The sequence below is a fragment of the Lissotriton vulgaris genome, chromosome 3_1 (assembly GCF_964263255.1).
Source record: "Lissotriton vulgaris chromosome 3_1, aLisVul1.2, whole genome shotgun sequence".
In the NCBI taxonomy this organism is placed as follows: Eukaryota; Metazoa; Chordata; class Amphibia; order Caudata; family Salamandridae; genus Lissotriton; species Lissotriton vulgaris.
Genome location: NC_141689.1, coordinates 474,266,686 through 474,280,525, shown reverse-complemented (window position 1 = coordinate 474,280,525; position 13,840 = coordinate 474,266,686). Strand labels below are relative to the sequence as shown.

Genomic DNA, 13,840 nt, shown 5'->3' with positions numbered 1-13,840 from the left:
TCAAACCACCATCAGCCCCACTTCAACAAAAGAAAAAGAGAACCACTAGGGGCAGTAAGGACACAAAGAAAAAAAAACTAATAAAGAGACAAGACAAAGAAATGTGGCGCAGTCCGAGCAAGAGAGAAAGGACTACATGTAAGGTCACCACCACTAAATGACAAACAGAGGCACGAGCACCAAACGCCATGACAGATGCAGCAGCACCTGCAGGCCCACTACAACAACAGCTGGAACAACACGCAGGCTGCCCACACATCCAACACGCCACTCAATATTCCCAAATCAACACCTTGCCTCCAATCAATGAACTGATTGACCCACCCACTGCGTCTCCTAGGTGGAAAATGTGGATCCACCGCCTAGATAACTACTTCACTGCGACACTGGAGACGGACGATACTGTAAAAAGGTCCCTACTACTAAACTTCGCGGGAGATGAGATATACAAGTTATTCACACACCTACCAAACACTGGAGCTGTGAACGACTACAATGGGCCCTAAATGCACACTTCGACCCTCAGCTAAAACCCGATTACAAGAGAGCCCAACTCCGCCAGGCACACCAGGGAGAAGGGGAGTCAATGGACGATTTCCATGCACGGCTAAGGGAGGTAGCCAACACGTGCACAGCAGACGACCAGAACAAAGAGGTGAGGGCACGAGTCATACAAGGATGCCACAACAAGATCCTTCGGACCCTGATCCTCCACCAGCCTGGGATCTCACTAGAAGAAATCTTAATCATGGCAAGCTCACACAACCTGTCGAAAGCAAGAGCGACAGAGATGGACATAGCCATCACCCAACAAGATAAATCTATAACCATCAAGACATAACGTGCAGATGCACTCAACACACCAACAAAGGGGAGCAGAGGATGATGGCCAGCGAAGAGCGCACCCGGGTCGCGGGGCGGATAATGCGGGTGAGAAGAACACCCCCAAGAAGAATGCCCAGCACAAGGGCGGACATGCTCAAAATGTGGCACCCCAAACCATTTTGCCGTCGCGTGTAGAGGTGGTACACAGAACAGAGGTGCACGCGGAAGGAGACCGCCATTGAAGGAAGTAAGACAACTGTCCCATGAAGAACCCGAAAATTCAATAACGGCCACGGCACTAGCACGACAGTGACACCGCCTGGAAGACTGGTCTATGTAGGACGAAGGGGAATGCTACCTCATTTCATTCGTCAGAGATCTGAAACGTAGGAGATATCAGCAACCCACATGCATCATAGAAATCACAGGGTCCGAGTCACAGTACTGATTGACACAGGAGCGTCCGTAAACGGAATGGGAAGCCAACAGTACAAACAGCTACATTCAAAGTCCCTGAACACCCCTTCACATGTCAAGATACTCACCTATTGAAGCCAAACACCCCTGGCTCTGAAAGGCAAGATGACTGCAAGTAAAATTAGCAAGAGATCACCACAACATTCCATGTAGTGGATAGAGAAGCAGACATCCTTGTAGGAAGCTATACAGCAGAAGATTTAGGTCTCGTCACGTTCGCTCATGCAGTCAAAGCCCTGCAAACAGATGAAATCCTGGAGTTGTTCCCAGAACTATTTAGAGTGCTAGTAAGCATTAAAAGGCCACCTGTCAAGTTACACATAGACAAAGCTGTGATACCAGTAGCCCTAAGCCACAGACGCATACCGTTTCACCTACGACCACTGGTTGAACAGGAACGCCACGATTTGGAACAACAAGGAGTGATCGAAAAAGTTACCAGGCCGACACCGTGGGTTTCGCCCATGGTAATAGCTGAGAAGCCTAAACAACCTGGGAAGATAAGACTGTGCATCGACATGCGCCTGCCCAACTAGGCAATCAAATGAGAAAGGCACATCACACCAACTGTTGACAACATCATAGCTGACCTGATTGGATCCTGATGGTTCTCCAAGTTAGACCACAATGCGGGTTATCACCAGTTGAAGCTAGCCGAGGAGAGCTGATATATCACAACTTTCTTGACCCCCATAGGGCTACGTCGCTACAAACAACTAAACTTCGGGATCTCGTTAGCAGCGGAGATATTCCAGAACGCTGTCCAGGAAATCCTCTCAGACCTCCATGGGGTATTAAGCAAGTGACAACATTGTGTTACACTCATCAACCATTGAAGAACACCACCACCATCTTCGAACAACTCTGCAACGGTTCTCTGATCACGGAATAACCCTCCACAAAGACAGATGTTAATTTTTCCAGAATTCGATCGAATTTTTTGGGTATGTTTTCAGCCAGGATGGCGTTCACTTGATCAATCGATCCATCAATAAATTTATAGAGCGCGCTACTCACCCGTTAGGGTCTCAAGGCGCTGGGGGTGGGGGTTGCTAATACTGCTCGAAGAGCCAGGTCTTGAGGTGTTTCCTGAAGCTGAGGTGGTTCTGGTTCAGTCGTAGGTGTGTGGGGAGGGCGTTCCAGGTCTTAGCTGCTAGGTAGGAGAATGTTCTTCCTCCAGTGGTGGCTCTGCGGATCCGTGGGATGGTGGCGAGTGCGAGGTTGGTGGAGCGGAGCTGGCGGATGGGGGTGTAGAACGTGAGTCGGCTGTTGAGGTATTCTGGGCCTCTGTTGTGTAGTGCCTTGTGTGTGTGGGTGAGCATTCTGAAGGTGATCCTTTTGCTGACGGGGAGCCAGTGGAGATTCTTCAGGTGGGTTGAGATGTGGCTGTGGCGAGGGATGTTGAGGATGAGTCGTGCGGAGGCGTTTTGTATGCGCTGGAGACGGTTCTGGAGTTTGGCGGTTGTTCCAGCATAGAGGGTGTTCCCGTAGTCCAGTCGGCTGGTGACGAGGGCTTGTGTGACCGTTTTTCTGGTTTCGGTGGGGATCCAGCGGAAGATATTCCAGAGCATGCGCAGGTGTTGAAGCATGAGGAGGATACGGCAGTGACTTGTTTGGTCATGTGAGTGAGGAGTCCAGGATGAAACCCAGGTTGCATGCGTGGTCCGTGGATGTCGGTGCTGTGCCCAACGCCGGGGGCCACCAGGAGTTGTCCCAAGCGAGGGGGTTTGTCCGAGGATGAGGACTTCAGTCTTGTCCGAGTTGAGTTTGAGGCGGCTGAGCTTCATCCAGTCTGCTACCTCTTTCATTCCTTCCTGGAAGTTGGATTTGGCTGTGGCTGGGTCCTTGGTGAGGGAGAGTATCAGCTGGGTATCGTCGGCGTAGGAGAGGATGTTGATGTTGTGATTGCGTGCGATGGAGGCGAGGGGGCTCATGTAGATATTGAAGAGTGTTGGGCTGAGTGAGGTTCCTTGGAGTATGCAGCAGATGATTTCGGTCGCCGTGGAGCGGAAAGGGGGAGGCAGACTCTCTGGGTTCTGCCGGTGAGGAATGAGTTGATCCATTCCAGGGCCTTCCCCTGGATTCCTGTGTTGTGGAGGCCGTGTATTAGGTTACGGTGGCATAAGGTGTCAAAGGCTGCAGAGAGGTCCAGGAGGATGAGGGCTGCTGTTTCTCAGTCGTCCATCATGGTTCTGATTTCGTCTGTGGCTGCGATGAGGGCAGTCTCGGTGCTGTGGTTTTTACTCGAAATCCGGATTGTGAGGGGTTGAGCGAGTCGTTGTCCTTGAGGAATGTGGTCAGCTGTTTGTTGACGGTCTTTTCCATGACTTTAGCCGGAAAGGGGAGAAGAGAGATGGGCCGGAAGTTCTTGAGGTCCCTGCGGAGGGTTTTTTCAGGAGGGCGTTGATCTCTGCGTGCTTCCAGCTCTCTGGTTAGGTGACTGACATGAAGGAGCTGTAAATAACGTTCCGTAGGTGGAGTGCGATGATGGTGTTGGCCTTGTTGAAGATGTGGTGGGGGCACGGATCGGAGGGGGAGCCGGAGTGGATGGTGTTCATGACATGTATGGTGTCTTCACGGCTGATCGGGGTCCAGGCGTTGACCGTGTTGGTGGAGGTCGTAGGGCAGGAGTCCGGGGGTGGGGGTTGGGGTCCGAAGCTGTCGTGTATGTCTGCAATCTTGCGGTGGAAGAACGTGGCAAGGGAGTTGCAGAGGTCTTGCGAGGGGGTGATGTCGTTGTTGCTGGCTTTCGGGTTCGAGAACTCTTTGACGATGCTGAAGAGTTCTTTGCTGTTGTGGGCGTTGTTGTCTAGTCGTTCCTTGAGCGATGTCTTCTTGGTGTTCCGGATTTGCTGATGGTATTCGCGGGTGGCGGATTTGAGGGCTTTCATGTTCTCCGTTGTCTGTTCTTTGCGCCAGTTCTTTTCGAGAGTTCGGCAGGCTTTCTTTATGGCTTTGAGGGTGTCCGTGAACCATGAGGGTTTTCTGGTGAGGTCTTGCTTTGGGTGTTCTTGAGTGGGGCAAGGTCGTCGGCGCCGTTGGTGATCCAGTGTGCGAGGTTGAGCGCTGTGGTGTCGGTGTCGGGAATGTTGGTGTCGGCAGGTGGGTTCTGGCTCAGTGATCCGTGGTGATTTTGCTCCAGCATCTGCGGGGCATCCGATGCGTGTGGTGGTGAGATGTGGTCCTCTTGAATGTGAAGTGTACGCAGCTGGGGTCGGTCCAGTGTAGTCCTGTGGCGTGGTTGAAGGCGATCTGGTCGCCGGCTGAGAAGATGACGTCGAGGGTGTGGCCGGCGAGGTGAGTGGGGGCGTCCACTAGTTGCTTGAGTCCGAAGCTGGCGAGGTTGTCGAGCAGTGTGGTGGTGATGCGGTCGTTGTTGTTTTCTGGTTGAAAGTTCAGGTCTCCTAGGAGGATGTAGTCTGGTGAGGCTAGGGCGTGCGGGCTGATGAGGTCGGCGATGGCTTCGCTGAATTGTGCACGTGGGCCCGGGGGTCTGTAGATGAGCGTTCCTCTGAGGATGGTCTGGGGGTCGGTGTGGATCTGGAAGTGTAGGTGTTCGGCGGTGGGGATGGTGTCTTCGAAGTTGGTCGTGATGCTGATGATGTTCCTGTAGATGATGGCGATCCCTCCTCCTACTTTGTTGATGCGGTCCCTCCGGGTGATTTTGTAGCCGTCCGGGATGGCTATGGCGATGTCGGGGGCCGAGGTGGTGTTCATCCAGGTTTCCGTGAGGAAGGCGACATCTGGTGCTGTTGAGTCGAGGAGGTCCCTGAGGTTGATGGCGTGCTTGTGTACGGAGCGGGTGTTGAGGAGGATGCACTTGAGGGTTGTTGTTGTTGCTTTGTTTGGTGGGTGTGGAGCAGTTTTGGAGACAGGTGAATCTGCAGGCTTGACAGGTGAAGGGTCCGTGGGTGCGCTTGGGGGTGGCTCGATAGCAGGCGGGCGTTCGTCCGGTGTTGAGTGCGATGAGGGTGGCGGGTCGTATCTCAGTCGGTTGGTCTGGGTGCGGCGAGGTCCAGGGTTTCTGCTCTGGGCGTGGTCCAGGCGTGGACGGGCTTGCCTTTGGCGCGCAATCGGTGCGCCAGCTGCGCGTGACTGCTGTGCGTACGCGTGGACTCCGCCATAAATGGCGAAGTGGGAGGGAGGAGCAGCTGGGAGGCAGGGGCGGGGAATGGGAAGGGGGGATCGGGTACAGAAAGGAAAAAGGGGCGGGGAGCGGGGGGGGTACCGGCGGGAAAAAAGGAGGCGAGGGGGCAGAATACAAAAAAGACAATCACAGTACAATCACGGGCAGCAGGACAAAATACAACAAAATACAATTTACAGCACAATCACAAAACCAGAATACTTAGCTGCAGGAGCAGCGGCGAACTCGCAGCAGCAGCGGGGGAGCCTGAGCACAATCACGGGGGCCGCGCAGTGCATGAAGCGACCGGCCCTAAGGCAGGGTCAAGGGTCGCCGGAAGTCCCACGCCATACAGCAATCCCCAGCTCCAACCACAGGAGTCAGAAGTACAGAGTTTTCTTGGAATGGCCATGTCTGTGGGCAGTTCATACCCAATTTAGCCATGATAGCGGAGCTGCTGTGAGCCCTCCTGAAGAAGGACGCTGTGTGGAAATGGAGCAAATGAGAAGACAAAGCTTTTCGGAAAGTCAAAGAAGCATTGTTAGGGAAGACCACCATGGCTCACTTCAACGCCACCCGAACGACAGAACTCCTAGTAGACTCCAGCCCTGTGGGTCGAGGAGTGCTACTAACCCAAGAGACAGAACCAGGCAAATAAGCGCCCCTCACATTCGCAAGCAAACCCCTTACACCAACCGAAGCACGCTACTCCGAAATCGAAAGGTAGGCATTAGCGATTAAAAGGGCCTGCAACCATTTCCACTTGTACATCAGCGGTCACCTATTCAGAGTCGTGACCGACCACCAGCCACTACTCCCATTATTCAAAGGCACAGCTCCACACCCCACACCGAGGATTGAGCAGTGGGCGATACAATTACAACACTACCAAATGGAACTCTTGTATCGACCGGGGGCAAGAAACCCCTCAGATTTCCTCTCACAACACCCACCCGGTCCAGTGAAAAAAGACAGTGATCAACAATGTAAAAACAGAAGAATACGTCAACATGATTTCCCAATGGGCATGCCCACATGCTCTCACCATCAAAGAAATCAGAGCAGCCATCAAAAGTGACCTCGCCTTAGCCAAAGTGGTAGACTCTTTACGGAAAGGCTCCTGGGAGGATTTCCTGCCAGACGCCAACAAGTGGAATGAGCAAGACAGAGAAAGCCTAGGGAAATTATGGAAAGTATGAGACGAGTTAAGCTCAACAGCAGAAGGCCTAGTGCTGAGAGGATCCTGAATCGTGATCCCGGTGAGCCTCCAGGAGAGAGCGACAGCCCTTGCCCATGAAGGACACCTAGGGAGAGTGCGAATGAAGGTGTGCATGAGAGAGAAGGTGTGGTTCCTTGGGCTAGAGGCAACCATAGACGTCCTAGTAAGAAACTGCCGCCCTTGCCAGCTCACTATCAACTAAGAGTCACTGGCTACTGTGATAACCGAAGCACCAGCACCAACCCCATGGTTGCAGGTAAGCCTTGACATTGGAAGTTTTCCTGATGGAAGATTGACCGCCGTACTAATAGACAGCTATTCAAATTACCCAATAGTAGAGGTAATTGTGTCTACGTCCCTCGCACATCTACAACCCATCTTATAGAGAACATTTGCACTGTTTGGTTTGCCCCAGGAGCTCATAACAGACACCCGACCTCCGTTTCAAGGAGAAGAGTTTAAAGACTTGCTTACATTATTGAGAGTTCACCATCATCGAATCACTCCACAATGGCTGCAGGCCAATGGCAATGCAGAGTGTTTCATGCACACGTTAAAGTCCTACGGATTGCAATGGAAGAACAAGTGGATCCCGAAATGGCATTACAACAGTTCCTGCAAGAATACTGCAGCACCCCTTACTGCATAACTCAGAGGTCACTGTGGTCTCTAATGATTGCCGGACACCGGATAGACACCATCCCTGTGGCTGAGACCTGCTCCCCAGAGCCATACGAACCAGATGGAACTCAAGCCCAACGTACAATCAACAATGATCGAGCCACTCAACGGCACAGAGCCAAAGACCGCATCATCATGCCAGATAGCTCAGTACTAATTTGGAACCGACACAGTAGGGGAAAGTTCAGAACAACATATGACCCCGGGCTGTGAACTGCCCTGAGAGTGAGTGGAACTGCCATCACAGTCCAACGGGGCCAGGAGATAGTGCCCAGAAACGTCTCCTGGTTCTGGAAGGTCCCCCAATCAGACCAGGAAGGAGATAATTCCAGACATGCCAAAAGTGAGGAGATGTCATCCGCACCGGAGATCAAGACCAGGAAAATCACCACGTACCACTGGATGCTGCTGCTAACATAGACAAGGACCCGATCACACCATCACCCCGTAGTCAGCATGCAAGCCAGTGGTCAAGTCAGCTGAGATACAATCTGAGACCAAACTAAGCTCCCAATCAGAAATTCAAAGACTTTATTTGTTAAGCTTCACTGTTTCTTTTGAACACCAACTTGGGAAGGGATATAATGATCCGAGTAACGCATGGGCGAGACCTGGAGCAGAGGTCCCTCGCGACTTCCGCTCAGATCCTATGACCAGTGTGGTTGTGTTTTCTGTGAGCTGCTCTGCTAGGCCCTGAATGCTGTGATCGAGCCCTCACCACAGCTGTATCCATTGCCTGTGCTTAGTAAGGGAAGGTTGTGCAAGGTGCACTGCTCCAATGCTCCTAGTTATAGAAATATGAAAGTGCTGATTGGTAAATCTGGTCTGATTCATTGCAATCATATTTGCTGCGACAACACAACAAAGGTTGTTGGCATCATGAAATACAAAGAAATACTTGTAAAACAGACAGGGTTCTAAGATCACCAATGAGGCAAGCATTGGGTCAAACAGAGGCAAGCTTCTAATCTTGGTTTAGCAAACGTTTGCGAAAGTAAAATTTTTCATTTACAAAAGTTAATTCTGATTTTGCTCTTACAAGTTCTACTTTTTCCATTGAGTCTTGTGTTGTAAAGTTCATGAACTGTGCACAACCAGGTTCTCTTGTCAGTTGTTGATTTCTGTGAACCTCTTCTTTGCAGCGGGCAGCAGTTTGCACAGCAGATACAGCAGCAGAACCCAGAACTGGTGGAGCAGTTGAGGAATCATGTTCGGAGCCGATCTTTCAGCGGCAGTGCCGAAGAGCATTCCTGACGCGAAGTGTGAAGTTGTGATGATACGACTTTCCAAGGTGAGTACTGTATTTGTGGCATATTTATGCTAGGCTGCATGGGCAGAGGTTCATCACTCAGTTCACCTCTTCTGAGTCTGATAAGATAGTGTTTATTCGTATCTGCACACTTCCACTTGGACAGTGTTACTTTGATATCCTGGAAATAGGACTCAGTCATATGTGAAAGATAATACTGATGTCTGAAGGAACCCGTACTGCCTTGAGAAAGCTTATGAGCGTACCCAGCCCGGGTGAAACACATCAGCTGACCCTGTTTATTTATAAATGGGGGACTGTTCACAATAAAACATTCTTTCAATGCGCAATAGATAAGCCCTAACCTGTTAATAATATGGGGCCAATAGCTTGGAAACAACTCACAAGGTACTTCATAAAAGTTCACTTGAGCCCCAAACTCTCCAAGGCAACTTTCAAAATTTGGGAGGATGGTCAAATGGACAAGAACTAGCCAGCAGCGTGGGAACCCTATTTACCATTATAAATCTAAGAGCAGTGCCAACCATTTGGTCAGCTTGAAACCACTTTTCTTAGTGCAACTGATATTTTTTTATTTAAAGCATACAAATAATTTCTATTTTAAACTTTAAGGGTATCATGCCTTTCAAGAGAATACTTTTTAAGCATTAACATTTGTATTTCTTTATCTTCCATTAAGTGACGTGGATCCCATATGCAACAGAACATTCCACACAGAACACTTCTGTTAATTTACTGAACACTGCTATATAGGGGTAACCAAAACCAAACCTCCCCCTTGTGTACATGTTTCTCTGTTTTATCTTTCAGAGGCAGGTTGAAGTGGACATGGACAGTCAAGGGAACAGTGCTTGGTTGCTTCAGGCAGAAGATTCCTTTTGATTCAACCGTACAGGGTAGAGTTGAGTATGGCAGGGCTTGCCATACTTACTTCGCTTTCAACATTCTTATGAAGACATTTCACGTCTGATCCTACATTCTGAGTCCTGGAATGTGAATGAAAGTGTGAAAATCAACAGAACTCATGTGTCTTCCCATCTTACATGTAAACCATCTGGTTTCGGGGAATATGCTGCATATTAGGCACTCTTCACTTTGCACCGAAACCATGTTAATTGGTACTGAGAACTTGCTTTAGAAGTCGGCTACAATCAGCAGGCTTGTTTGTCTTCTGTACAGACCTTTAAATTAACTGAAGACGTGAACTGTTGAATCTATTGACTACCTGTTTTTAGAGTAACGGACATACAGAGTGTGCCTAGCAAAGTAACATTAAGCTAGGTCTATACTAAAATCAGCTTTCTGTATGTAAAATTTTGTCTACTAGACGGAATTTATGGCACTTCTGAAGATAGCCAGTGGTAATTTGTTGTAAGCTGAAACTCTTCATCCTCAGTGCTAGCATGCAGCAGTGTTTGAAATTAAGAAATGCTAGATGCATGGAGCTTAACTCTGTTAGAAAGTTGTTACTGGTGACGTACTACGTAAATATTATTCCGCTAGCCGCCATTGTTAAAAAATTCAAATTTGATTTGATGGAATATAGTGACTGGCTTCCTATGTGAGGTTATTAATTTCTGTTGCAAAGCCTTATTCACATTGGAATTCTGGTTCAAGGTACAGTAACGTTATGTTGGTGTCACCATACTTGGCTCTGTAAACTCCTTTGAGACTTTATAAGCTGTGTGATTCAGGCTGGTGAAACAATCTTTAGAAAATCCAATTGTTCCACCTGGAGCACCTCCTTGTTCTACAGGTAGGATTTGCTCTCTGATATTTCTGTGTCTAGTTTTAGAGTTTCATAAAATTAAATAATTCTGGAAGCAGAGGCGCAGAGCTCTATATACAGGCAACCTGAAGCTGCACCCCCAACCAGAATCTCAGGTAAAACTTACCCATCCAGACTTTTTTAAGAGAGTTAACAGCTCTGGCCAAGCTAATAAAGACCTAATTTTGGAACTAAATCAATACATCAGTAGGGTTCTCTGTGATGTCATCCAGTAAGAGTGAAGTCAAGTAACTGGGAAACAAAGGAGCACAGTTCGTTCTTAGTTAGGGTGTAAGGCCAAGGCCACAAGATGAAGAGCATTTAGCTTAATATCTAAACTTAGATTTCATGATGCTGTCATTCGGTAGTTCTAAGACATCCAAGGCTTTGATCTCAGACATTAAAGCACACACCATGGTTGTTTGTAGCAATAAATTAGTGTTCCCAATTGTATCCAAAATCACAACGAGAGAACCAAAGGATGCCCCGTTGAAACAATGAATGTTTGGTTCAGACATAAAGTGGGCAATGTTCTTACGAGGTCTCATGACCTAAAATTTGCTAGTAGGTTAAGCATCGCAGAATGGGGGAAAATACAGTGCGTGTCGTTATAGAATCTGGGTAGAGTAACTTATTAAAATTCCAGAAGAAGTGCAGAACCCTTCAAAACAGAGTATAATCTCTTAACCCCTTCGATGCTGGTGACGGAACCATTCTGTCATCAGTCACGGTTGAGCTGTGCTGATGACGGAATGGTTCCGTCACGACCACACCCTGTCCGGGGAAGAATCTGCGCCGCACGGAAGGTGTTAAAGTACTATTTTGCCTTTTAGTTAATGGACCAGTAGTGGCCAAAACGGCTGTAATAATCATCTTTATAGTAACTGAGTACGGTCCATGTGAATAGCGCAGTCAATCACTCAGATTGTATCTCACAACCCTATGGAAGGCCTTAGGTAAGTGTTGAAACAGCTGACTCTAGGGTGCTCAATCATTGACCCATAGAGTTTATCCGAGGCCTGTGAAATTGTCCAGAGAAATCTCACAAGCACCACCCAACCTGGTCAACTGATGCAGTTAAAGGGTCCCCCAGCTTATAATAAGAGACTGTCACTATATCCTGACTGTAAAATGACCTTTTCCTCCCTTGTTTATCTGCATAACTGTGCCATTTACTTGGGTGAATGTTATAGCTTCCCTTTATTGCCATTTCGTGCTCTGTTTATCAACAAAAAAAAACAATTAATTTCAAGCTGTAGTTGTATGTTTCAGCCAGCCCACGAGTGTGAAATATCTTGTAAACTTGCTACACTATCCTGATCAGAAAGATGTGGCTGTGTGCAGCGCTTTTGTTACTGTATTTTCCTTACATTCTTACTGCCCTCTTTCAGCTGTAATTCTCTTAAGGTCGTTCAGTTGGTTGTTGTTTGATATCTCCTTTATTCTGTCTGATGCACTTATAAATGTCATAAATAATTGTCTGGAACATAAAAATCCCTCATTACAATTGGAGGGTACAGTGGTATCATCCCCAGTTATAACAGTTGGGAGGGAGCGGTGTGGTGCAGCGGTCAGAGCAGCTGACTCTGCAGTATGGGGCTCACGGTTTGATCCCTGGCGCCGGTGGCTGCTCAGCTTAGGCATCATGTGATCTTTGCAATAGCTCACTTACACTCCCCAACAGCCCCCAGTGCCTTAAAACCTTGAGGGTTGATATGTTTGCGCTTTCCAAATATGGATTATTTTTTCTTTTTTTCTTAACCTTTTATTACCATAATAGTGCCAACTCATAGGGACCTAACTGACCAGTTGTCATCTTAATCTAACATCTCTTCCCGTCCTGTCATTGTAATAATTGTACTATCTTCCTGGAACAAGATCTGGTCAGTGATATACATGTTTATTAACTCCGCGCCCTCCACCCGTTCTGGCAAGTCACCACAGAGTATTAGGAGTATCAATTTATGTTATATCTAGGAACTAGCTTATGAGCACTAAAAAGTGTCATTTATGCCTGGGTAGGTAGCAACTTTATATATTAGGGGTAAATGGAAATAACGGAAACCTAACCTGGCAATTGCCATCTCTTGTATGCAAGAATCATGTCTTCCCTTTGGACAAGGGCTTGATAATGGAATATAATGCCGCATATGGAGCCCTATAGAGTAAGAGTATCAAACTCTTTGAGGGTTTCCAACAACTGATCCCAGCTTATTGCATATATCTAGTATGTGCAAATCACAGACTAGGGGCCCGATGTAGGTAAATCTCATTTACCGACTCTAGAATACCGAATTTTACTGATTTGGTATTCTAGATTCGGTAAATGAGATGTAGGTAATAAATCGGTAATTTTTACCGAATCGGTATGATTCGGTAATTACCGAATCGGTATTTACCGATTCGGTAATTGCCATTGATTCTTATGGGCCTTGAGGCCCATAGGAATCAATGTCAATTTCCGAATCGGTTAATACCGATTCGCTAAAATTACCGATTTGTCAAGGGGGACAGGGTGTCACTTTGACAACCTGTTGCACCCCTGATTCTGGCTTTTGTGCCATGTGGCACACATACACGCCCTAAGGGTAGTCATGTAGTTGTGTCAAATGGCACAGGTGTACATGCAGAGATGTGCATGTACACAGGAATTCGTTATTTACCATTAAATAGTATTTCATGGTAAATAACGAATTCTGAAGGGCCTGTGGCACTGTTTTCAGTGCCACCTACATCTAGATTTACCGATTCGGTAAATTTACTGATTCGGTATATTACCGATTTGGTAACTTTACCGAATAGGTAAATGTTAGGCCCCCTACATCTCAATCTCCAAATACCGGTCGGTAACGGCCGAAATCGGCCGTCACCGACCGGTATTTGGCGACCTACATCTGGCCCTTAGTCTGCTTCTCTTGAAGCAGACACATACATTTGGTATACAGAGGCAGGAAATATTTTATTGTAAGCACAACGCTTTTATCAATGATTGACAAACACGATCTTTTGATGCTAAGCCAGTCCAAACGACAGTCAATATTTCAGATCTGCTGTAAGCATCTGATGTGCCATCTTCAGGACTATGCAAAGTATAGAGGAAAGCACCTAATGTAGCTCAGGAAGGACAATTGTTCCCTGTATCAATATCGTGTCCTAAGAGGCTTTCTTGAATTTCTGATCGAGGGATAGTGAAAACACTTCCTCAGAAGGCATCACCTTCAAGGGTTGTTAGAGAATTGCCACAGGGTTGTTTAATCGTTCAGAGTTCCCAACTTCCTGAGGCCATGTGTGCAAACTTCAATTTCTGTGTAAACTGACGCCGGCCATTTGAATGATTTTATCTTAGTTTACTAGACACATTCTGTGTTCTTTTTCTGCCCTTTGCCAAGTCCCAAGTCTTACCTTCACATGAATTCCCAGGTCAGTGCAGCTGTTAGCCTCTGCATCTATCTGGATCTCTCTTCCAGAGTCTTC

At 47.7% G+C, this 13,840-nt stretch overlaps 1 protein-coding gene across 1 annotated transcript in view; it reads left to right on the top strand.

Annotated features, from left to right (window-relative positions):
- SGTB (small glutamine rich tetratricopeptide repeat co-chaperone beta) overlaps window positions 1-10,609 on the top strand; it is a 134,605-nt gene extending 123,996 nt beyond the window's left edge. The window contains exons 11-12 of the mRNA XM_086962963.1: window positions 8,471-8,619; window positions 9,409-10,609. Of these exons, the coding sequence (XP_086819089.1) occupies window positions 8,471-8,582 (112 nt within the window). The 3' untranslated portion in view covers window positions 8,583-8,619; window positions 9,409-10,609. The remainder of the gene's footprint in view (window positions 1-8,470; window positions 8,620-9,408) is intronic.
- The last annotated feature ends 3,231 nt before the right edge of the window (window positions 10,610-13,840 follow it).